The following is a 25,934-nucleotide window of genomic DNA, read 5'->3' as shown; positions in this document are numbered from 1 at the left end:
AAAAATTCATGGATGCTGCAAAGAGAAAACATGGTTCGAAGACATGGCCTTGGTAACGTTGTCCATGACAGAAGAAACTACAACCTGAGGACGAAGAGAGCTGACCCCAGCAGTCTACAAAGACGATAAGTCGGGATGTAGCCGGGAAGAAGATAAAAATTAAAAATCATGTTATTTGCCGTCTCCCAGTATGTAAAAAGTTGAGATCATGAATACATCCAAATAAAAGATCTCTGCTCGATAAAAGCTTTCCCAATGTAATCATAGATATCTCTAGTGAACTCATATTTACAATGGTCATAAATTCAATGATTTTTGTAGAAGTTAAAAAATTGTAATAAAAATACTCTAAATAAAAGTTGTGTGCGGACAACACGTGTAGCTTCTCGCGCACCCAGTCGCGTACTGACCTTGCATGTTTGAGGTTACACCTTCAATTTGAACATGTTTTTTTATATCTATATATGTGTTGAATTTTCGTGTTTCAGGAATCTGGCACAACCACGACAACACGGTAGCGCTGTGCGGGGCCGGGCGCGGTGGCCGATAGTACGGGTGCGGGGGCGCGGGGGGCAGGGGGGGCCCGGCAGGGCGGCGCCGCTCGTCGCTCGCCTCCGCCATGGGGCGCGGGGACCGCTCCAGGCCGCCGCACCACAAGCCCGAAGGTGAGCCCCCTGTCGCTCTATTCATCATCCTGAAATCATCCGGAGCATTCCCCTGTATGTGCCCGATAGTTACCTAAGACAGCGCCAGCGTCGGCATAGATGTTTCTAGGTAGCTTACAGGACTCTCTTATGGTAGAGAAAGTCCAAGTTTCTGAGGTATCTCTACATGAGAGACCATCAGGAAGCATTGGTCTGTATGTGCCCGATTGTTACCTAAGACAGCGTCGGCATAAATGTTTCACATTGCTATATACAACCTGTATATAGGAATGTGAAACCTACAGGACTCTCTTATGGTAGAGAAAGTCCAAAAGAAGTTTCTGAGGTATCTCTATATGAGAAACCATCAGGAAGCATTGGTCTGTATGTGCCCGATTGTAACCTAAGACAGCGTCGGCATAAATGTTTCACATTGCTATATACAAGACCAAACTGTATATAGGAATGTGAAACCTACAGGACTCTCTTATAGTAGAAAAAGTCCAAAGAAGTTTCTGAGGTATCTCTATATGAGAGACTATCAGGAAGCATTGGTCTGTATGTGCCCGATAGTTACCTAAGACAGCGTCGGCATAGATGTTTCACATTCCTATATACAGGACCAACCTGTATATAGGAATGTGAAACCTACAGGACTCTCTTATGGTAGAAAAAGTCCAAAGAAGTTTCTGAGGTATCTCTACATGAGAAAGTACGACTATTATCCTCGGCTCTACCCTACCGAGTTTCTCCAGGATATGCTTGGCTACAACAATTTAGAGACTAGAAGGAATGTGTATTTAATTACGCATTTTTACAGATTGTTGCGCGGTATGATCTTTTTGTAATCTGTGGTTCTCGAAACGAGTTGTGTTTACATTAATAAACACAAAAGTGGTTTAATACAAGTGTTTGATTCAATTATGTTTTCATCATCATATTATTTTACAAAGTTATTTCCAAATAAATAGATAATATTGTTTTTTGACATCTCAACATTGATGAAGAAGAATATGGAAGTCTAGGCATTTACGGGGCTGACGACCATCATAGGCTGGTTTAAATGATCATTTTACACACGTGTAACATTAACCAATTCAACCCATTATTGACAACCACATTATTCAAATTCTTGGAAGTTCTATATATATATATATATATATATATATATATATATGAACCAATTATGAAATATTGTTATTGGATCACTAGAGACATCTGTTTGTGAGATGAAAAGAAGCTATTTATTAAGCAGAAACTCTTTTATTAGTATGTGAGATCTGAATCCTGGATTATAATCACATACATGAGAAACGCCAGAAAATATCATTTTCATTTTTATTATTTTAGCTTATAATTTGACCAGTTAATTTATTTCAACATTTTGAGTGTCTCCAAATACTTGTTCACAAATCTGGATTATCTCCAATTGTATGAGTTATTTTACATGTTAAATAACTCCTATAATTAGAAATAATCCAGATTTGTGAACAAGTGTTTGGACACACTCAAAATGTTGTACATACATAACAATAGATTATGTAAATCTGTATCAACCAAAGCATCGTATTATTAAAATAAATAAAAATATACAACTGGGGATATGGCTTTGACTGAGGAAAGATATTCTTTGTGTCACACCTTAAAAGAGATTGGAATTTAAAATTTTGATCATTTGCAATGCAAATGCTTTCAGGAGAGGGTGAGTTTAGGGGTGTCCTCCCAGAGCTCTCTTGTAAATAGTCCTGTTTGTGGGTGAACAGCGCCCAGCCAGTCGGCTTGCAATATTTTGTGGACATGTCACTCACTCCTTTCAAGAACTTCATAAATCAAAAATCGTCAATTTTCAGTTGTGCATGTTTTCGGAATGCCCAGAAAATGTACTATATCCCAGCAAAAGAGGCATATTTTTAACTTAATATTTATCCGCTACAGGGCAGAAAATGTTGTTTTTGCATTTTGAAGAAAAGGTATTGTTTAATTATTTTTTTTAAATATACTAAATATTTTTCAAATGGAGAAAAAACATTCAGGTTCTACCTTAAAAGATCTGTTGCACAGTAAAAAGTTCAATAAGTGGCTTGATATTTATTTTTAATACATTGTGTTATATTTTTAAACTTAAAAAAGTTTCTTGATTTATGACGTTCTTGAAAGGAGTGATCGATGTCTTACCTTAGACGAGGCTAGAACAGCGATCAGAAACCTCTTGGACCAAAAGAGACAAACGTGAGTAGCAAAACGGTTTGGAAATTTAAGGAGAGCCAATTTTAAATTTATAAAACTTTAATTTAATTGATTCAATGTTTAAAGGAACTTTTTTCAAGTAATATATTTTTAATCGTGGATACTTCAGTGCGCAGATCCATAAATCTATCATCGATGTATAAATCAGTGAAAAAAGATTTTGATAATGCCTTTTTATATTAAAATTAACAGTTTTTTAAGTATCTCTGCTACTCAAAACATATTTAAAGATAGGTACCTTTTAACATTCAACGATTTATGTATTTATCTATCCATTTTAAATTTATTTAGTAAAGAAGACAAAATAAAACTAAAAAAGTACGTATTTAAAAGTCCAAATTTATTTTATGCACAGATAATAAAAAAATAATCAATGTTTCTAAATAAACGTCATTTTAAATTTGACAAAGAAGGAGCCACACAAATTATTTGAAGAGCCACACGTTGTTGACCTCTGGGCCAGAAGCATCATGATACATAGCTTGATGCGATTCTGAATGTATGGTGTTCTAATTTGTTTAAAAATATACCAACTATTCCCAGCTGGTTAGTGTTCCGGTACATAGATCAGATATATGGCATAACATAAGGGGTGCTTAGGAAATAATAAAATTGTTTAAAATATTTATTTTATAAAAGTTTGTGCCTACCTCAGAATAGGTATCTACTATACCTAGAAGATAGAAAGAATCTAATATTTTAAATTTGATTTGACTTCATTAAGTAATACCATTGAATAAGATATCTTTTAGCACTGTTGCAAAGAGAACACATATATTTTTTTGTAATATTTTTAGTATTCTTTTAACTCTTATATTTTTTTTTTTTTTTTTTTATTCATTTAATATATTTACATTTTTATTTATAACATAATAACATTTGAATCATTTATACATATGTAGAACTTTTATATTTCGATTCGCTGTGCCTCTCCATAAAAGAGTCTGTGCTCTTGTGCTTGGAAAGGGACTTACACTTGTGGTTTAATGTTATATAATAAAAGATATAATAGTTTTTTTTAATTTTTTTTTTTTTAAAGATTTAAATGTATAGAGCTTTAATTTTTTTCTTGAGAATTTTTATATCATCTATTTTTTTTATTTCTTTAGGGAGTTTATTGAAATGTTTGATTGCCAAATATTTGAAGTTTTGCTGAAATTGCTTGGTGTTGCATTTTGGAATAGAAAAATCGTTTGAGAATCTCGATGATAAATTCTTTGTTAAATTTAAATAGTTGTCACCCTTTAGTATTTGAAAAACTGCGGTTTTTTTATAAATGGATTCTATATTTGGGACTTGAAATTTTTTAAATAATAATTTTGTTGGAAATATGTTTTTTTTTTTCAAGATGACTTTAATTATGGTTTTCTGTACTATTTTCACTGAGTTCAGTATGTTGTTGTATGAGCCTCCCCATGCAATAATGCCATACTGTAGTAGTGAGTGAACGATAGCATAGTAAACTCTTTTTAGGTTGTCGATGGTTAGTATGTTTCGGATTCTAATGAATATATATATGCATTTTCTTATTCGTTTTACTAGTTCATTAATGTGACTATGGTATTTCAAATGTTGGTCTATTATTACACCTAGATATTTTATTTCTTTTTTTGGACATAAAACAGATCATAAGTTTTTGCAATTTGAATCCCTGCAGTCACCATTGTGAATTGTAATTTTTATATTTGTCGGTATTTTGAGTTTATGGATACAAAATGGGATAAAGAATGTTTTATCTGTATTTAGGGATAATAGATTATTGTCAAACCAGAATTTTAGGATTTTCATGTCCTTATTTGCGCGATCATTTACGGTATTCCAGTTGGGTCCGTTTATAACTATTGCGGTGTCGTCAGCATAGGATATTATGTTACCGCTGATGTTTTGGTGAAATATGTCGTTGACGTAGATGATAAATAGTAAAGGGCCTAAGACTGTACCCTGAGGTATACCGAAATTACTAGTAAGGGGTTGGCTATAGGCTTCATTGATTTTGACAATTTGGGTTCTTTCGAGAAGATAACTCTGGAAAAGTTTTAAGGCTTTACCCGTAATTCCGACAGATTTTAGTTTTAATAGAAGTTTATCATGAGAAATACTGTCGAAAGCTTTTCTTAGGTCGACAAAAATTCCTATGCAGTTGAGTGATTTATCGAGAGAATCTTGGATGATGTATGATAGTTTGGCAATTGCATCTTGTGTGCTTCTTTTTTCCATGAATCCATATTGGTTTTCATTGATTATATTAAATTTATTTACATATGTGGACAGTCTTTTTTTAATGATTTTTTCAATGATTTTACCTATGTTTGATATGAGAGATATAGGTCGGTAATTTGTGACTGATTCTGGATTTCCAGATTTGTAGATGGGGATGATAATGGCTTTCTTGTAAATTGAAGGGAATATACCGGTTGTGAGGCTAAGGTTTATGATGTGTGTCAAAGGTTTAGAGATTTGTTTTTTTATGAATTTTAATGTATTAACAGAGTGTCCGTCGTATCCCGGGGCAGATCCTCCTTTCATATTTGTTATGATTTCTTCAATTTCCTCCTGGGATGTTATTTGTAATGATGCTAATATATTATTGGAAGTTGGAGTATCTGTTTTGAAAATATCGGAATTAGTTTGAGTAGGGATTTTTTGCGCTAAATTTTTACCAACACTGGCAAAAAAATTATTAAACATATTAGCAGTTTTGTGAGGCATTTCTAAGCAATGAATTCGTGAATTTTCGTTTGAGAGGTACATAATTTTTTTTTGCTGGGGGTGTTTTTTATCAATTATATCATTTATTATATTCCACATTCTCTTACTGTCATTTTCTGCAAAATCTATTTTTGTTTTGTAATATTTTTCTTTGGTATTTTTGATGAGAAAAAAAAGTTTTTTTCTATACAGTTTAAAATATTTTTTTAGGCTTTCGTTTTCGGGATTTTTTCTAATTTTTTTTATTAGTCTTTCTTTATGTCTTATAGACACAATAAGTCCATGCGTAATCCACGGTTTTATTGGTTTGAATTTTGATGATTTTTTTCTGAAGGTTTGGTATTTGCTGGCATTCATGATATGAGAAAATTTTTCTTCGAATAATTTAAAGCATGTGTTTACATCGGTACATTGGAATAATTCTTCCCATTTCTCGGAGTTGAGTTTATTTAAAAGTGAATTATTTAATGCCGGTGCTGAAGAGGTTTTATTTGGTATGTTTATATTCGTTATATGTGTGTTCGGTAGGTTATATGAGTATTTAATTATTGTTGTAAAATGATCAGTAATAGAGGTGTGTATAACGCCAGCTGTTATATTATCAGAATCGAGTGCGTTACAGAAAATATGGTCTATACAGGAAGGTCGTTGACCTTGAATGTTTCTAGTGGGATTATTAATAAATGATGTGAAATTGAATTCCGCTAGAGTATTCAAATAATTATGTTTATTATTGCAGTCATATTCTCTGTCGATGGATAAATTTATGTCACCTAATAAAAAAGTTTTTTCATTTTTGAGATTGATTAAGATACATTTTAAATGTTCTATGAATGTTGTTATCGATGAAGAATGAGTTCTGTAGATTGCTAAAACATTGTTAATGTGACCTTTGTAATTAATTTTAATTTTTAGGATATTAACATTTTTTATTATTATTTCTTCGAAATCAATAACGTTATGTGTATTTGCTATGAAAATTGCGATTCCGCTATTTTTGTTGATGATGTTTTTTGTTGCATAATAAGTGTAGTTCGGAATGTGGTAATCGATATCATATGATGAGTGAGTTTCTGTCAATATAATCACGTCCAGTCTATTAAAACTATTTGTTACTACTATGAATTCGTCAAAATTTTTTCGTATACTTCGAATATTCATATGCAATATAATTAAGCTATTGTCAGGGTTTGGATCTATTATAGCATTTGTATCATTAACGGTATGAAAAGTTCGTTCGTCTATTTGGAATTTAGTATCTATAGAATTAATTAAGAAGTCAGTCATTAGAACTGAGAGAAGATATAAAGATAATAAAAATAAAATAAAAATAAGAATAGGTAAATGATAAGGAGAAAATTGCGGTAAGTGAAGTAATAATGTTTTTTTTTATGATTGTGTGGAAATGCATATATATACTCACTAAAAACAAAAAATACTTACTCATAATCTATTCGGTCTTTCGCTATGATCAACATTTTTTTTCTGTATTCACAGCAGGTATTATCCGCGCTGTGATCAGTGGAGTATTTCATATTGTAGTTGCGATTTTGCGAAGTGCAGTTAAAACAATTGGATTTTTTATCTAAATTTGTGCAGTTTTTTTGCGAGTGCTCTCCTGAGCAGTGACGACATGTAGGTGGTTGAGTTCGAGATAAGCATCGTAGAGCAGTGTGTCCATATTTTTGGCAGTGGAAACACTGAGTTAGAGGGTTGCAATCTTCTACTGTAATTCTTTGAAAGTTTATGTTGAGTTTGCCCTTTTCTATTAGAATTTTCCTTATTTTGCCTGAAGTTTGTATAATATAGTTAGTCGTGTCTCTATTGATTCCTTCTTTGTCATTATTTTTAAATTCTTTTAATAATTTTATACTATTTTTATCGTCTTCTTCTAAACCATTATTTTGCATAATGATGCCGTTTACTATTTCTTCTTCGGAGAGGTGGGTTTCTAGTCTTTTTAGGATGAGACATGGTTTCCTTTTTTGTATTTCTTCTGCATTAACGTCTCTTCCTAGTACATTATTGATTTCTTCTACTAGAATTATATGACCCAATGATGTATAGGGCACTGTACCGTATTGACGTAGTGTTATCTTGATCGTTACTTACTTCAAAGCAAGGTGATCTTTCTTGGGCTTCAGTGACCAGTCTAGGATAATATTAAATAAATATTAGAGTTTGAAATCACCAAATTTTTTCTGATTTTTTTTTTTAAGAGGCGAAGAATGTTTCCAAAGATTGAGTGGTGTTTTTTTTTATATGTATTTTATTTATTTGTTAAATATTAAAATTCATATAAACATTTATTTATAAATTCGTAAACACAATCAACATTAACAGTTATTTTTTTGCAGAGACCCGCCAAGCCGCTCTATGTGTCTTGTCGGCGGAGTTCTTTTTATATAGGTTTAAAAAAATATGTGTGGCCTTCTATTGTCTCTGTTTATCTCTACCGGGAACCGGTGTGATGGTTAGTTTGTTATATTGTCCCTGGCGACCGCTTGTCTTTTATTAATTTAATTAATTATCTTTGGAAAAAAAAACACTTTAGAGTTTAAAAACACAAGTTTGGAGTAATACAATATTTGTATATTATACCCAAATTAACCAGCTGCCTGACAGATATAAAATGAACTGAAAAAAAAACTTTATGGAAAGATTATCGTATACCCACACACAGGCCATGCCTTTGTCGGATCTTTTTGGTATTCATATATTTTTTTTTTGTATTTGTATTTATATTATGTTGTAAAATGCAAAAGAATTAAAAAGAAAAAGAAAAAAAAATAGTTCTATTAGTACTTAGTTATATTTTCTTATTTTTTCCTTTAAACATGCTTCTTGCCTAATGTGTTTTTAAATGCCTATTTACTTTACCTTTAATTGCTTTATATTTTGTATTTTGCCCTGTGTTTTCTTATTTGTTTTATCAGTATTGTTAACCTTAATCCCATGTCTCAAAATCATTAATGGAAATTACTTATCGGGAATATTTTATATGAGACTTTTGAATGTAATATATTTAAATAAATATTTAAAAATTTCACAAAACTAAAGCTTCAGATCAATTAAATATTAAACCATAATTTTCAGGATCTGAGTGGTCGGACGGTGGAAGCTCAAATGATGTATTTCTGACTGGTTTCACAACTCCGAGAAAAACTCCAGTTTGCGAGCTATAATATTTGGTGGGATCGAAGTTTCGTATAATATCTTCTGGTATACGAAACGGTAATATCTTTCCAGTCTCTGAAAATGGTTTGGTTAGTGCAACTGAAGGTATTGTAGAGTAAATATTCGGTTCGGAAGTAGGTTTTGTAAATGGTGGAAGATCTTCACCAACATCTAATGGAACTAATGTAATATAATATATCAACTCTTTCTTTTTGATACAGCTCACGTCGACACAGACTGACAAGTCATAAGAAAGGATATTCTTTAAACTATCATTCAAAAATGTCATCGTATTATTTTGGTGGAATCGAATGTAGCACAATACTCGGCTTGGGGTGTTGTAAATTATTTCGTACATCTTATCAAACTCCGGATCTTTTATTGACAGTACACAAGTAATGGTATTCCTCTTATTATTTTCTTCGTCGTTTGGTGAAGGAAGCTGTTGAGTTTGAGAGGTGCCATATTGAATATTCTTCCTTAAAAAGCAGGATCTTCTTCCTTTCTTAAGACGTTTTTCCTGGGCAAACGTTATCGATGGTCCTTCCGTATAGAGTAAAAGCCAAAACAATATCCATGATGTGATTAATTTCATTCTGTAAGCAAAGAATTTGAAAAATCAGGAAAATGTTAAAGGCATCTGTCGCAAAAAAAATTAAAAGAATTAGTTTACTTCTAAAATATCCGTAATTTATTTTGTATGTTAAAAGCATTGATTACTCTGTGGTATTACACAAAGTGAACAATGGATGATAAGGAGAGCGTTTTAGTTGCAAGTTTACCATCATTCATTATTTTCAATGATCTTTTGTACTCTGCTCTTTCAATTGATCGTTATGTAGATCTAGGCTTTAAAATACTATTTAACATGAGTATTCGTTTTTTAAACGTTTATCGTTCTTTCATACATAAATCGTTTAAATTTTAATCAATTCATTTCTATAAAATCATTTTATGATATCTGGCATTCTTTGTTGGGAAATCTACAAGACTTTTCTCTATTAAAAATAAAAATTATCTAACCATCACGCCGCTCTCCCGCAGGGGTTGATAAAGAGTTTAGAACGCCACACCTGTTTTTGGAAACAATCTTCGCCTCTCATGCATCTCCTCATACATACTCGTCGATTATTCCGAATAATACTTGACCACTTTCAAGTATTTGAAAAACTTGATCATGCCAATTTTCTTTCGATATTTTTCTACTTTTATTACCAACCACATTCGCCTCATAAATTTGTTTAACAATACTTTTTTCATTCATTCCATTCACATGTCTAAATCATCTTAACACACTTTTCTTACACCCCATTGTTGTTTTTATTGTTGTTCTCCCTCTCGAAAATGGGTGTCAAAGATTTTAAGATAAAAATAATGTTAACAATATATGTTTTTTTCAAAATATTTATTATCAATATAAAAGTACAAAACTTAAGATGAAAAAATAACACAATTGCGCGTTGTCTTGCGGTCTTTGAAATAATCGTAATTTTGAAATAATAATAATACAAACATTTAAACGAACGTAATCGATTCAAGTATTTTTATTGTAGCTAGATGTACTGGGCGTTCATTATCGTCAAGTTCATGGAAAATTCATTGTTATCATTACTTATTGATAAAAACAAGTGGAGAGGATCTTACAGGAGTCTGAAACTAAATTTAAAAATTAAATAAATATCAACATATCCGAATGGTCTGAAGGTGGCAGTAAAAATGTTGCGTTTCTGAGTGGTTTTACAACACCGAGAAAGACTCCAGTCGAAGTGTTATAATATTTTCCGGGGTTGAAATCTGGTAATTCTTGCTTTGGTGAAGGAAAAAATGATCTTGTATCAATCTCTGGAACCGACACGTCTGTGGAAACTGTAGATGTTGGAGTGTTCCCAGTAGAAAGAGGTCGCCCAGTTGTATGGTCATGATGACTTCGAGTTAAGTTTGCACTATTTTGATTTGATGGTTCTATTGGTTGACCCTCATTTGCATCAGGTTCGACAGTTGAGAATAAGGTAACATAGTATTTCAAAGAGTTCTTTTTGTACTCATAACGCAATTTATACTTATTAATTTTTAAAATACCTTGTATAAACGTTATTGTATGGTTTTGGTTGAATTGAATATAATATAATACTTTATGTGGGTACTTGATAGGTCTCAATTCGTATATTTTATTAAGCACTGGATTTTTTATTGTGAATTCATGAACAATGGTAATTTGTTTATTGAAGTGTGGTACATTCGGTTCTGTTTGAGGTGAAATATCTTCAGAATTGTTCTTTAATGAACCTGGCCTTATATTTTGCGTAGTATGTATTTTCCTAGCAAATGTTATAGTTGGTCCTTCTATATAAAGTATTAGCCAACATAATATCCATGCTGTGGTTAATTTCATTCTGTAATAAAAAAAATCAAATAAAGTAAAATATTTTACCGGTTAAAACCGATTTTCAATAAATAATCCAATTGTGAAACCCATTTAACCGTAATTTAATTTAAATGGTAAATCTTAGTACAGATTCGTTCTCCAAATTCGATTTGAGTCCAACTTAGATATAAATTATTTATATTAATTCATACATTTATCGTACTCCCACACAAATATCGTTTTTTGATAAATAATTTTATTTAAATCATTTAATTGACAATTTAAACGTATATAATCAAATTTCATTTTTGTAAAACAAAAAAGGGATTTTCATTTTCTAAAGACTTTCATAATCGGAACAAAATAGGGATTACTATTTTTATTGGTAGATTGGGAGTTCAATTTGTAGAACTCCATTTTAATTTATGTATTAAACATTCCTTGGAAAATACCATAACTAGGCAAAACAAACGTCACAAAAAAGATTTTTTTGTTTTTTTAACAATTAAAAAACACTTATTTTATTATAAATATTACTTAAAGTAGATTAAAAGAAAACAATGTTTGATTTGACGTTTAATACATAAATTTCCATTTTTAAAAAATCTTTTAGTCAGATATTTGATAATCTTTTTAAACATGTTTACAACAGCAACATGATATTCCTTTAATACGTCTTTTTTACGTTTTGATATCTCAACATAGATGAAGAAGTATATGAAAGCCTAGATATTTACAGGGCTCACGACCTGTCATAGTAAGTTCAATAAAGGTTTAACAAAACCTTTAAACCGTTAATAAAGGTTTATTTTGTGAGTATTTTGAAAAGGTAATTGTATTTTTGAGGCATATAAATGCCCAGACTTCCATATTCTTTTTCATATATGCTGAGATGTCAAAAATAATGTAAAAAAATACTCCTCATTGGAGATAATCTAGGTATGTGAACGTATTTGTGAGGTATTTGGACACACTCAAAATGTTGAAAATAAAATCACATAGTTAGTTTTTTTACATATTTAATATAAAAAGTATAATATGATCAAAACACGATTCTTTAACATAAAAAATACAAATACATCCACTAATAAAACTAGAGCACATTAATATTCTTTCTTTAATTTTTGTATACTTTTAAAGGTTTATGTTTTATTAATACATATATAGTACGATATTAAGTTTTTTGTTCTTTCTTGTCTGAATTAAAACGGGCGGTATCATTATTTCGAGAAGGAATATTCAAAATAAAGTTTTGCCAATATTAAAAAGAATACAAATAAATATATATATATAATAAGGGTGAAAACTGCTATCGTTTATTGATGTAAATATGATAAATGTGTGGTTTATCAGATACTGGTGGTCTGAGGGTTGTAATGAAAAAGTGACTTATATTTTGGAGAAATAAAATCACTTTGTTTTTTAATCCACTTACATTTTTATTGAAAATCAATTAGTTTCGGCAACAACCTGTTGCCCTCTTCGGGGTTTGTTTTATGACTTGAAGTTAATGCTTTAAATATCCAAAATTAAAAAAAGAGTTACTTTAAAGTTGGTAAAACATGCTTTCATGATGGTAGTGTTTTTAAATCGTGGTCGATGTTGAGCATTCACCAAATAAATTTTCAACGGAGATTATGTTGGCTTATGGGGCTGTAGGTTTTAAAAGCGAATTATCAACACTTTGCTTCAAAGGATTAATCTCTTCATTTGGTTGTTCTGTCGGAGTCGGTTGTACTATTTGAGAATGCTTTGGTCGACTACGACGTGTAGTAGGCTTCGGTGTAGAAATGCAAACGTAATTGACGCATTCATCTTTAGCTAAACATAGAGTGCATATTGCATAGGGAATGAATTCATATGCGGACATATGCGTATTATAGTTGCTGGTCGTCTGAGGAGCCGCAGAAGGTCGAGGAGTAAAATTTTGCTCAAAATTTAGGCGAAGCACAGGAGTTGCATGAGTGAATCCACCAAAATACAATAAAAGGCAATACAGCATTGCCCACTTGGTCGTGAAATTCATCCTATAAAAGAAATTTCATATGAAACTGTTTAGAATACAAAAACAAAGAAAAAAATCTTAATGTTAAATCTGTTGCAACCAAAGCAAACAATCTTTGCCGCTTTCATATTATTGCATTTTCTCATACACAACTTCCGTTTTTATCGGTCTTCCTCTGCTCCTTTTCCAACTGCATTCATCTCATGAATTTGATTTACCGTTCTTTCGTCGCTTATTCGTTCTACATATCCAAACCATCCATCAATATACATTTCATGATTTTTTCGGTAATGCTTATCTTAGCATTGTATTCACTCCTTACTTCACCATTCTAACATCTATCATACGTCGTTTTGCCACACATTCATTTAAGAGATCGCATTTCGACTGAATCCAGTCTACTCTCATCCTTCTTTTGCCATTTTTTGGGTTTCTTCACTCTTCACGTCACTTCACTTCCGTACATTCCAAAAAAAACATAATTTTTGTTTTGACGCGTTTTAGGTGACAGCTTTATAATAAAGCTATATTAAAATAAATAATAATACAGGCAATCAATATCTTAAGTCTTTATTTGATGATTAGGAATAATACTTAGCAAGTGTAATAATACTGTGTGTACTATATTTATTGGAATGCTTCGCAAGGATTATCGAAAAGATGGCAATTATTGTCTTGCAAGCATTTAGTAGGAATATTGGATTTGCAACAGACTTGAATGACTCGCATGCAATTGTCTTCGTCGTTATTATCGTCCTTTTCCCAAGGGGTGTTCTGAGGGTAGTTTTGACGATTTCCCGAAGGAGCGGGCGGAGGTGGTCTCGGATTTTGGGGCCTCTCGTTAGAGTTACTCTCGATTCGCGTATTTTTGGGAAACTTTGGGCTCGCTCCAGGAGGCGGTGGAGGCTTCGCAGTGGTGGTTTGCGAGATAACTTGAGGTTTCAGATCGAATCCCGTCTCGGGGCTGGGAGGAATCAAATTCGGGTCATTGTCGTGCTCTAGAGGATCAGAATGATCCGAGGGTGGTAATTTAAAAGTCGGTTTTCTCATCGGCTTCACCACGCCTAGGAAAACGCCGGTTTCAGAGTTGTAATACGCGTTAGTATCGATGTTGGGTATTTCGTTTGACGATGGTGGCGGCTTCGCCATCGTTGTTGGCCTATTGACCGGCGTTTCTTCTCCCAAACTAGTCTTCGGTCCCAGGCTATCAATTTTTGGAATGTCTTCTAAGTCTAAATCGTCCATATCGTAGTCAGATGGATCCATCGGAAAATTGGGCAGAACCGCTGGAAACGGAAAGAGTAGAAAAGGATTTCCGATGTAAAATATTTTATTTATCGGACAGTAGATTTCGTAGATGTTGATCTGATTTCCATTGGGCACAAACGTGTTGTGAACTGTCGCAGGATGGTTGTCAATATTTGGGGCGGGTTGCTGAGGTAGCGGAGCCGCGTTCCTCCGTATTATGTACGTTTTGGGCAATTCCGGAAACGTTTGGCTGCCCAGAAAGTAGAACGGGTAGAAGTTCCTCTTGAATCTGCTGATGTAACCACCGGCTGTTTCGGGATTAGGATTTGGTTTTTCGGATTCGTTACTTCGTTCGATTTGCGCCCACCTCCTATTTCTAATGAATGCTTCCGTTGATCCTCCAAAATAGAAGAATGCCAAGAAAATTACCGCCCATCTGGAGTTCAGGTTCATTCTGAAAGAAAAAAAAATAATTGAAAAATGGGCAATATTAAAAGAATCAATATTCAAGAACATCTCTTATTATGATGACTTGATACAAACATAGTAAAACAAAAACAACAAAAAAACGATTCAATGCTTTAATTCATGCAAAACTTCCCACATGCAAATCATTTTTATGACAAATAAAAATATTCAAATCATAATTATAGAATGATGGTCGAATTTTAAGTCACATGGAAAAAAAGGGTTTAAAAATGTTGACATCTTAACATAGATGAAGAAGAAAATGTAAGTCTGGATATATAAAGGACTTGTGACTTGTTGTCATAGGATGGTTAAGTGATCACTTTATACATATGCAACTTTCACAATTCTACCCATGATTGACAACCACACTACTGAAATTTTTGAAACTCCTAGATAAAAACGAGATTTGTGAACAATTATTTGGATATACTCAAAACGTTGTGAATTTTAAAGAATGTTTTGTTTCAAGCGATGCGCAAAAACTAAAATGAATTAATTCAAGCATAAAATATCTTAAGAGGGATTGTTCAATGAAATAATAAACTAAACATTTTAAATCAAATTGTACAAAATTTACAAAAAAAAATACAAAGGCGTTGTGAAATTAAAAAGCAAGCAAATTACGAAATATGTGAAATAAAAGACAACCAAATCGAAAATTATGGAAACCTGCTTGGTAAATAGTCTCGATGGTATAAGGTCAATATGTCTTTAAAGAAGATTGGGATTTCAAACAAGGGATTCAATAATTATAAAATCATACGCTTCAAAATATTATATTGAATTAGGTATGTAATTTTTTACTCAAGACACCATGGACCTAAAACCGCGGAATTATTTGTAAAAAATAAAATTACCCATAACACATGCATATCATACAAACCCCAGCGCCAGCGTCATTCTGTTGAAGTTAATAGGAAATTTAAGCCTAAGAAAGTCTAGTATAGTGTAGTATAAGCGGGGCTGAATACAAAAAAACCTCCCTCTTGATACCGACAAAAGTTATTTTCTGTCAAAAAAAAAAAATTGGCGTTGGATATAGCGCCTCCTGGAGCTGGCCCTTTAAACGGCCGTATATGCTAGCGCCGACCCTGCAAACGTTTAATCACAACCACGAAATATCCTAGGATTTCAGTCAACTGTGATATTTATTTTTGTGTACCATACATATTTTTATGACAAACAAGAAAAGTTTTTTTAAAGCATATTTATTTATGTAGGAAATGAGCGCAATTTCTGTAAGGTTCTTTAAGGTTCTTCGATTCCATTTTTTTAAATAATAAAGAGAAATATTTGTGTTTTTATTATTTACAAAAATACTTCGATTTCAGACTATTTCTGTGAGCCAAAGCGACTCATTATGAGAAATAGGTATCAAATTGTGGTAGAGTGGGTTCGAACCGAGAAACTCTGACTCAAGAGTCCGCAACACTACCCACGGGACCACAACCCGACATATATAATATACATATTATACAGCAAAACGATGAAAAAATATTGTTTTGCCGTATGAAAGTATTGAAAGCGGGCGAGACCTATCCCAAACAATAACGATATTACATTTTAATATCTCAACATAAATGAAGAAGAATATGGAAATTTGGGTAAAAACAGGGCTTGTAAACCGTCATAGGCTGGTTAAGTGATCACTTTGCACAATTGCAACATTCGCCATTCTACCCATGATAGACAACCACATTTAAAAAATATTTGGAACTCCTAGATATCTTGTGTCGCAGTACATATGAGTTCACAACAGACTTCTATGTTGGATTAAGGAAAGCTTATATTAAGTAGAGACCCTTTTATTTGTATGCAAGATCCGAACCATGGATTATTATCACATACTGGGAAACGCATATAATCAAACGTAGCTTGTAGCATTTTGCTAAAAATGTTGTAAATTACGATATTGCCTAGTGATAAGATATTAAGACGAACGAAGATGGTTGAGTTTATTATTACAATAAAAAAATCAAAAACATCATAAAAATAGTCTAATGAAATAATAAATAATGCCTCTAGTGTATTTGATGCAATTTTTTTTTTCGACGTTATGTCAATATTTATGTCAATATTTAAAGAATTTTGAACGATAATGAATTATAGAAAACAATAAATATCTTTGCGTAAACATAATTTTAGATGTTGAAGATAATTTATCATTTTTACATCAAAACAAACGCAATATTTTTTTAACAACGACGATAATGTATTTTAACTATTCGAATAATGTTCTCATGGTGAAAAGGATGAATAAAAAATAATACAATTGGAAAATAAAAAGACGTCATATAAGTTTAATATAAAAAGTTGTATTTATGGTTTACAAATCATTTTATTGATTACAAAAAAATCAGTAACATTTATCACTTTGTTTCAAATAAATATTCGTAAGCATTTAATTACATTGTAAATAGTATTTATAAATAAACCTTGACGAACTCAAAGTAAAGTCGAGGCAGCGATTTTTAAAAGTGAATAGGTAAATCATATTTTTGCTTATTCAACTACTAACTTGAATAACTTACAAAGTAACTTTGTTTAAAATCACCGTACAAGTTATTTTGTAAGTTATAAAAAATAAAATTAAAAAGTAAACGCTACAAATATTTAGTATAGCAACTTGTACTTCATTAAACAAATAATAATTATAATAAAAATATATATCCGATATGTATAATAATCAAATTCCACATTTTTCAAGTTTATTAAAAAAAATGTTTTGTTGTAGAAGAAAACTTAATTACAAAAATTCATCAATAAAATGCAATAAAAATAATCAGTTAAATTTAACTGATGAAAAATGTAATAAATACATTTTTTTTCCTAAATCAATTTCTTGGCATGTTTCAAACAAATTTGTTCATCGTTACATTTGAATAAAAAACGAAGTTGAAAAATAAATAAACACCTTATTCTACAATAATATAACTATTAATATTACATAAATAATAGGGTACGAACAATATATATTTTTAACTTAAACAATGATTACAGTCGATTCTGGTTAAATGGGACACATCGGGACTAGGCCCAATTAACCGAAACAGGGTTGTCCAATTAATTATAATTGGTTTTATTATACTGAAGGAAAATCGATGCAACACCTTTTTTTCCGTTTTTGAGAATATCGCTTTTAAAAATAAAAATATTATTAGTAATGGAAGCATTGAAACGTCCGATTTTAAAATATTTAAAACATATTTTTTAAAACCCTTTTTTAAGAATGATCATATATAAAATTAGAATCGATAAAAAAATTAAAATTTTGAGCCAAATTTTACATCCTTATATCAAACAATCCAAAACTTATTCATATTGTAAATAAAAAAAGTCAAAAAGTCATTAGAAAGTATACTTATGATTAAATCAATTAATAAATACATAACGTTGCGATAGCTTAACAAAGTTTATTGATAAACTAGAATAAAATAAAACCGATTTTCATGTAAAAGGAAAAAGAAAAGTTTCTTTTCAACTGTTAAATATATATATATTTTTAATACTGTAAGAAATGTATTTTTAAATATTTTTATACTCTATGATGTTTTATTTAGCAAAAATGGTAAAAACAATTCAGTATCAAAGTGTGGAAAACACCATGGTACAATTATCGTTTATTTGACCTATTTCGCAAATAATAATTGACTACAGCTATTATACTAACATCAATTGACGATTTATTGCAACAAAATTTTAATGCAACTAAGTATCAAATTAAAGATTTGTTAAATTTCACACAATTTTGGCACATTGTAAAAGAATATCATCCGAATGTCGGACTCACAAATAACTTATTATAATAAGATCATATTTCATGTAAAAAATACCTTCTGCATTTTGATCATATTTTCAAAACATAGATTGCTAAATATTAATTTGTCAAACGCTAGCAGCTTCACATTATAATTATAAAAAAAACTCTATATACATATATATATATATATATATATATATATATATATATATATATATATATATATATATATATATATATATATATATATATAATCTTCAGTTAAGATTCATAAAGTACATACCTAAACCTTAAAATTATTGCATTAAAATGCGGTACATACTGTAGAAAGGTCGCTGCAAATACGTACATCTATAAAGGAACAACAAAGATCAATTAAGACTTTATTATAAAGCGTCTTAGTAGAATCATACACAGGCTAAATTATGAAAATATCAATCCATTTTCTTGCACACTGGTGGCAATTTCAGAAAGAGATTTTCCGAGCTCGGTATCGCAAGGATTATCGTAAAATGCTCCCGGACACCCGAGCCGAGTGAAGCAGTCGTTCTGGTTCGCGGTCAAAGGACAGCACTTGATGATGGCCCAAACGCAGCGGTCGGCGTCGGTGACTTTCTGTACGTCTTGCACGTTCTGCTGCGGGTTACGATTGCCGTTCTGCATCGGTCTCTGCGGGCTGGGCCTCTGGTTGCTAGGTCTCTGGCTATTGGGTCTGTTGGGACGAGGTCTGCCCTGGTTGGTGGAGGACGAAGGCCTAGACTGAGTGAGGCTCGAAGGGGGCCTCGGCTGAGGGACGCTCAATGGGGGCCTCGACTGCACGAGAATCGAGGACGCCGGAGGTCTAACATCGTTGGGATCGACGTGCTCGACGGGCGGCTGCGTTACCGAGGGCGGCCGGATCGGTCTCACAACGCCCAAATTAATTCCAGTCAAAGAATTGTAATAATCATCGACATTAACGTCAAAATCGCCTCTGGTTGGGAAACCTGTAATATTACTATTAGTTTCATCAGTCGGCGGAGTATTGGGCATACAAACGGGCACAGGAACAATGAGGAATTGTCCATTGAAAAATGGCGCTGGAAAACCACTTTGCGCATTGTTCCATGGAACATTTACGGTGGGATTTGGATAGTAATAATTATTCACTTGGTCTCCTTGGGGGATAAATGTATTATGGACTGTTTGCGGACGAGTCTGGAAAGGGTTGAAGAAGGGTTGTTGGTAATTGTACCCTCTGTTGGCATCTGGGAAAATGCCCGATTGATCGGTTACTTGACTCGGTAAATACGTTTGCATTTGCGAGTTGAAAATCGCTTCCATTTCTGGATCGAATTGCGAATCTCTGGAGATCCTGTCGTGTCTCTGCCTCGCTCTTCTCACGCGAGTTTTAGGCTCTTGGTGCGGATGATCTGGAACCTTGACGTTCATCGATTTACTTAATGGCAAGTCTGCTGGATCGTCCGGGATATGAAGGGCACGCGACGCGGCTTTATTTGCTTCATTCTGATCTTTTCTTCGGTCGCTATTAAAGGCTTCCGTGAGAGAAACTGCGTAGATGATTACCAACAGGTAAAGTAACGTCTTCGTCTTTAGAGACATCTGCAAAAAAAACATATATTTATTCGAAAGGCTCTTTATTTTATATTTAACAAAAAATCTATATAAATCAATAAACTGTAGGATTTTTTTAAAAACTAATTTTTTTTATTGTAAATATATAAATTAGCATCCAACAATTTATTTTTACTGTAGTTTTATTTTTAAAATGAAATATCAATATTATATATTTATTAAATATTAATTATGACACAGTTTAAATCCCTTTTCCACTCAAATTCGCACCTAGTAGTGCATACGGTAGATCATTGGATTGACGGAGTGTTATTCTAGATCATCAATAATATAAAGGCAAATTAGTACATAATGTAAAACTTTACTATGAATATGCACTATTTTTCAGGTTGATCTTTTTAATCGGAACCTTTACATTTAACTCGCTAAGCTGCCTATAGAAAAAAATGGTGAAATGACGATCTAAGTATAGAATTAATTTAATTTTTATATTAATTTGTAGCATTTTGAAAAAATATATTCTTGTAGCTCAAGAGGTCAATAGAACTTCTTGCTTTGTTTGTGAGCACTAAAATCATAATGACTGGTGAACGCTTAAAAAATCCGTTTTTCATAAAAGCGGTTCAGCTTAATGCATACGATATTTATATAATACGCAAGTAACAATTTAAATTTTCTCGTTAATTGATTCGGCAGTCACTTTGTGGTAATATCAATCAATATTTGATTTAAGATGTACTTGGTAAATACCATTATTGCTTAAAATTTATTGTGACACGTATTTCTATGCATTCCGTGTCAGAATAGATATTAAGAAATAATAATATTTACCAGGCAAAACTTGAATTAAATATATTTTTATTTTTTCTTATTTTGCTATTTATTTTGATTGAATCGCTCTGAAAACATGATTAAATTTTTTTATGCAGCTTATTTTATTCACAACATTTGAAAACACTCAAAATATTGGGATATTTTTTTGATTTACTATTTAAACATTTCATTACACTCTGCGGTCGCGGCACTAGCAAATAATTGGCGACTATCCCCGCTTCATTATAATTTCGGAACTACATGTATTTGCATTCAAACTCTGAATTTGACCTTCATTTATTCCAGAATTTCCAATTATGGGACGGGTTTCACAATATAGTGATGCTAAAACACTGTATTTGTATAGTTAATTAAATACAGTATTCATATTACAATTCACGCGAAAAAGTGGTAAGTGTGTTAAACTCAGAGATATTTCGTGACGCAATATCAACGCGCAGATAAACACGCCTTTTCGTGTACAGATATCATAAAAATATGAACAAACTGAAATATCATTAAATAATCCTCAGTATGTTTGATGTAACTTTGCTCGATTATAATTTGTTCAAATAGCAGTTATTTTTTAAAATTTTAAAACCAACGATTTTAAAAGATATTTAAAAAATTTGGTCGCGGAATATTTTCAGTTTATGTATTAATTTTAAATCAAACACAGATTTTTTGAGTCTACTAAGTTGTATTTTATTAACAAAAACACATGAAAACAATATATTGTGACAATTGTTTCGCCTTGTTAGGGCATTAGCAAACGAATGTTTGTTTGATAATGCCCTAACAAGGCGAAATAATTGTCACAATATAATTTTTTATGTGTTTTTGTTAATAAAATACAACTTAGTAGACTCAAAAATTCTGTGTTTGATTTAAAATTAATGCATAAATTAAAATGGAGTTCTACAAATTAAACGCCAAATCAATAAATAAATGAATATTTTCAGTGTTAAATATTTTTTGAATAATTTTTAGTTAGGACTAATAAATTATCTCTTTCAAAATTTGTGGATATTTTAAGATTTTATGTAAACTAAGATTCTCTATACAGAGTCTATTACTCTGTAAAAATTTTTATTTACATATTTTATTAGCTTTAATTGGGGTAATGACACTTTTAGAAATATTGCAGGAGATGCCAGTCAGATGTTGTACCAACAGATATGGCGCCATTTTGCTCAATTCTACAATGACACTCGCGCCATCTCGCAGCATTTCACCTTAAAATCAATTATTTCGATGTGTCTCCCGATGTAAACAGTCTTTCCGCACATTTTGACATATTTAACTTGTTTTAAAAAATATAATTCCGTCATTGTTGCACCAAATGAGCGATATACGAAAAATAAATGAAATAGAAAACACACATTTCTAATCCGTTCGATTCCACATTGCTTGTTGTGTAGCAATGAAAAAATTAAAAATCTTTGAAACGACAGAGCAATCGAAACCATAGAAAATGTCAGAAAGTGACATCAACTGTCAAAAAGCACGCTGTCCATCATGAGCAATATTTTTTTGCGTTTGTTGCTGTTATGTTTAACAGATGGCGCTGCTATTACGGTCAAAAAGCAAAAATTTTAAAGAATGTTTTCAAAGTCTAATTACCTACTTTAAAAAACCTATCATCTTATATTCCACTGCAAACTTTTTGATTTATTATTTAATATTATTTTTTTAAAATAAAAATGATATTTGGAAACAATACGTTTAAAAAAATGCATTCACGATAAGCAATCAAAGATATCATGTGTAAATAAAGCAATTAAGTTAAAAGAAACATCCACGACAATACTACGTTATGAGAAATACTGATAACGATTAGTTGTTAATATAACTCATTTTTAACATTAAATTAACCAACTTTATTTACCAACCTAAAATTGCATCTATTGTATCTCCGGATTTTGTTGTTGATTGAATAAATTTAATTTAATTTACGTTGGAAAAACCGACTAAAAGGTATTTGGTCTTTTACGGTTGGCAGCGAAAAGCTGACTAGTCGGCCTTTGATAGTTTATGTGCTAAAAGGTATGTTCATTCATAAAAATACTAAGTTTTTTTTAAAATATAATATTAAAAAGTTTATTACTCAAAACATGACAACTAACTATGCCATAACAAATAACAGAAGAAATTCAAAGAATATCATTATTTTTTGCAACACTATTTTTAAAATTAAATTTAAGAATAAAAAGAGGGTTAGAGAGTTATTCCATTAAAAAATAAGTTTTTTTATTACCTTGAAAAGAAGCTCACTATAAGCTTTGTTTAAGTTAATATTTACTTTATAAATAAAATTAAACCGCGACGAAAAAACTGGTCTTGCTGGTTTAACGTGACCTTCGGAAAAAAATGAGCATGTCAATATGAAACATCACATGTACTCATTATGTCAATATGCTTAGAAAACGCTTGGCCTCTTGACTCCAGCCAAATTAGGCAAATGTAATCTGTTGACATGCCTTTAAAATACTTCTCCGCATACTAACGTGACATATTTAATCCGGGTAGAAATTAATTATAATTTTTCATTTAACAGTCAAGAAAAAATATTTTACATATTTATAGTGAGATGGGGTTTGCCGGATTTGATTTTCCGAGCGCAAATTCCGTACAGGAAATAAAGATGCATTTTGTTATTAAAAAAAATATTTTGGGTGGTTTTCCTGTTATCTATAATATATATTTTTTGAGATATATCGATACTCGTCCTTACTAACCTGCTTTCGGTTAATCGGTTTTACATATATTTTTTTTAATATTGCATGAATTTTCTATAAAGACAACGTTATTTCGCCATGGAAGACTATTTAACCTAAAAATATCGTCGATACATTTACACGATATTTCCAAATTCCTGTTCAGAAATTGTGGACTTTGCTTCACTTTGACTTCCATATTTTTTAAAACTAAAGTTTTCCTTGATAAATACCACTATTAATAATATTACCAAGTAAGATTTAAATTTAAAATCGATAGATATTACCGTAAAGTGACTGCCAAAAAATAATAAATTTATTTTATTTAAACTTCATATACAGAAAAGAAATATTTACATTGGTGGGCTTATTGTTAAAAAGCAATATGTTCCAACAAACCAAAAACATACCAGTGATATTGGTATACTTTTTTAAAAATCTATGTTGAGACATGAATAAAAAATCTGCATAAAATTTAGCTTTATAAACTAAAAAGTAATTAAAACAGAATTGAGAGGAAACATGTAACATATGTATGTAATTTCATACATACACGCTGTAAATAATTTTCAAAAAAACTTAAGTATCGTATTAAGGTTATCAAAGGCCATCTATTTTATCATGATGTCAAATTGCAGGACCGATAGATTCATTTAAAAGGTCAATAATTTTTTTAATGAAATGTATGCATATAATAATATGGGCTTTCTTATTGAAACCTTGTGCTAGTGTTGCAACGTCCGACTTTATTCTTCAATCAAATGTTGACATTTAAAATACAAGTATTTCCCATGAATGAGAAAATAATGGCACCTGATTACAAAGTCGTGGGTATTGAATTGATTCCCATAGCGAATATTGAACATAATTAACCTATAATAAGATGTAAAGGATTTAAAAGAAATGCTAACGTCGTAATAAAAATAAAAACATATTATTATACTTCATCTGCCTAATTATATCACATTTTTTTTTAATATTTCATTGTTTTTGATATAAACAAGCACTAACGTATATTCAATGTTAATATTTTTTTAAAATCTAAAATAAGCAAGCATTTGAGGCTAACGATAATTAGGGAAATATTGAAAATCCTATCAAAGTTTTTTTAAGTTTTAATAATAAAAGACATAAGGATACGATTTTAATGAATATATTTCACCAATTCCGACCCGTTTCAAGCCTAAAATAAATTATTCTAATGTTTCAACTGGTAAAAAATTATACTATAACTATATTCAAAAACATGTATCACAAACGTAAAGCTATATTTATCATTTTTAAATATCGTGGATTATTTCAAATGTTTTTATTACGTACATCGAACTATTATCTTTATACATGGGAATAAAAATGGCTGAACGAAATAATTAGTTTTTTCAAATCAACGTTTAATTTGGCTTTTAAACTATATTATAGTTTTTTTTACTATTATATTATATGTAATAGTTTGAAACTATTGTTTTAGCATTCACTAAAAAATCTTTGGATTTTAAATTAATACCAAACCTACCGACTTTTTATAATTCTGATCATTAAATTTTACAAATTACTAACAAAATAACAATTAACACAAAAAAATATATTTTGAATTACTTCACGACCTTGTATCCACGTCCTATGTAAAAATGTTTTAGGTCTAAAAGAGTTAATGTGATTTTAATTCCAGTCTGTAGGAAATCATTATCTTTGAAGACAGGATTTCAAGAATGCAAAACAACCTGATTCTATCATTATAAAAATAATTATCCAGTTGCTAAAATATCTTGAAATAAAAACCTTATTCAGATGAAACTTTGAAAGCAGCATATTGAAAATATACATTAAAATAAAAGCGGAATAATAAACAAGTATCAAAAACAATTTTAAAAGGGTAGCTTCAAAGCTTAAATAAAAATGACAATGCGTTGAAAGGATTCTGTTTATCATTTTATAATTTTCAACCTTTCACTTACGCTTCAAAATGTTATACATATATTCAAAAAATTAATCCCTGATATTGAAGAGAACTTATGTATGTGAACTATCTTCCTTTTTATACAGTATGTTATTCAAAAATCAGCAAAACACACGTAATTTTTACCAAAGTTTACATTATTAAAAATATAATTTAAAAACTTTTAAGAGTTCAAATAATTAAATCATAAAGTATGCTTTTCCAAAAAATTATATTAGACCACCATTTCATTTTTACCGATTCAAT

General features: G+C 31.0%; 2 protein-coding genes and 1 long non-coding RNA gene across 6 annotated transcripts in view; 1 reads left to right on the top strand and 2 right to left on the bottom strand.

Annotated features, from left to right (window-relative positions):
- The first annotated feature begins 253 nt into the window (after positions 1-253).
- Positions 254-25,934, top strand: part of LOC148301525 (uncharacterized) — a 213,380-nt gene continuing 187,699 nt past the window's right edge. The window contains exon 1 of the mRNA XM_088273121.1: positions 254-665. Coding sequence (XP_088129247.1) covers positions 620-665 — 46 coding nt within the window. The 5' untranslated portion in view covers positions 254-619. The remainder of the gene's footprint in view (positions 666-25,934) is intronic.
- LOC148301526 (uncharacterized) overlaps positions 8,394-25,934 on the bottom strand; it is a 100,653-nt gene continuing 83,112 nt past the window's right edge. The window contains exons 2-3 of the long non-coding RNA XR_015838782.1: positions 10,291-11,170; positions 8,394-9,373 (exon numbers count right to left, since the gene is read on the bottom strand). This is a non-coding gene — a long non-coding RNA (uncharacterized LOC148301526). The remainder of the gene's footprint in view (positions 9,374-10,290; positions 11,171-25,934) is intronic.
- LOC148301527 (uncharacterized) overlaps positions 12,264-25,934 on the bottom strand; it is a 96,313-nt gene continuing 82,642 nt past the window's right edge. For 2 of the 4 annotated variants that reach the window (XM_088273117.1, XM_088273118.1), the window contains one exon: positions 12,264-14,849. In XM_088273117.1, coding sequence (XP_088129243.1) covers positions 13,775-14,848 — 1,074 coding nt within the window. In that variant the 5' untranslated portion in view covers position 14,849 and the 3' untranslated portion in view covers positions 12,264-13,774. Of the gene's footprint in view, positions 14,850-18,887; positions 20,229-25,934 lie in introns of those variants that run through there. The other 2 variants (XM_088273115.1, XM_088273116.1) reach the window with 1 other exon arrangement.

This window comes from Brachycentrus maculatus, unplaced genomic scaffold (assembly GCF_059751285.1).
Source record: "Brachycentrus maculatus isolate JH-2025_06_01 unplaced genomic scaffold, ASM5975128v1 h1tg000550l, whole genome shotgun sequence".
Lineage (NCBI taxonomy): Eukaryota > Metazoa > Arthropoda > Insecta > Trichoptera > Brachycentridae > Brachycentrus > Brachycentrus maculatus.
This window is presented reverse-complemented; position numbering and strand designations above follow the sequence as displayed.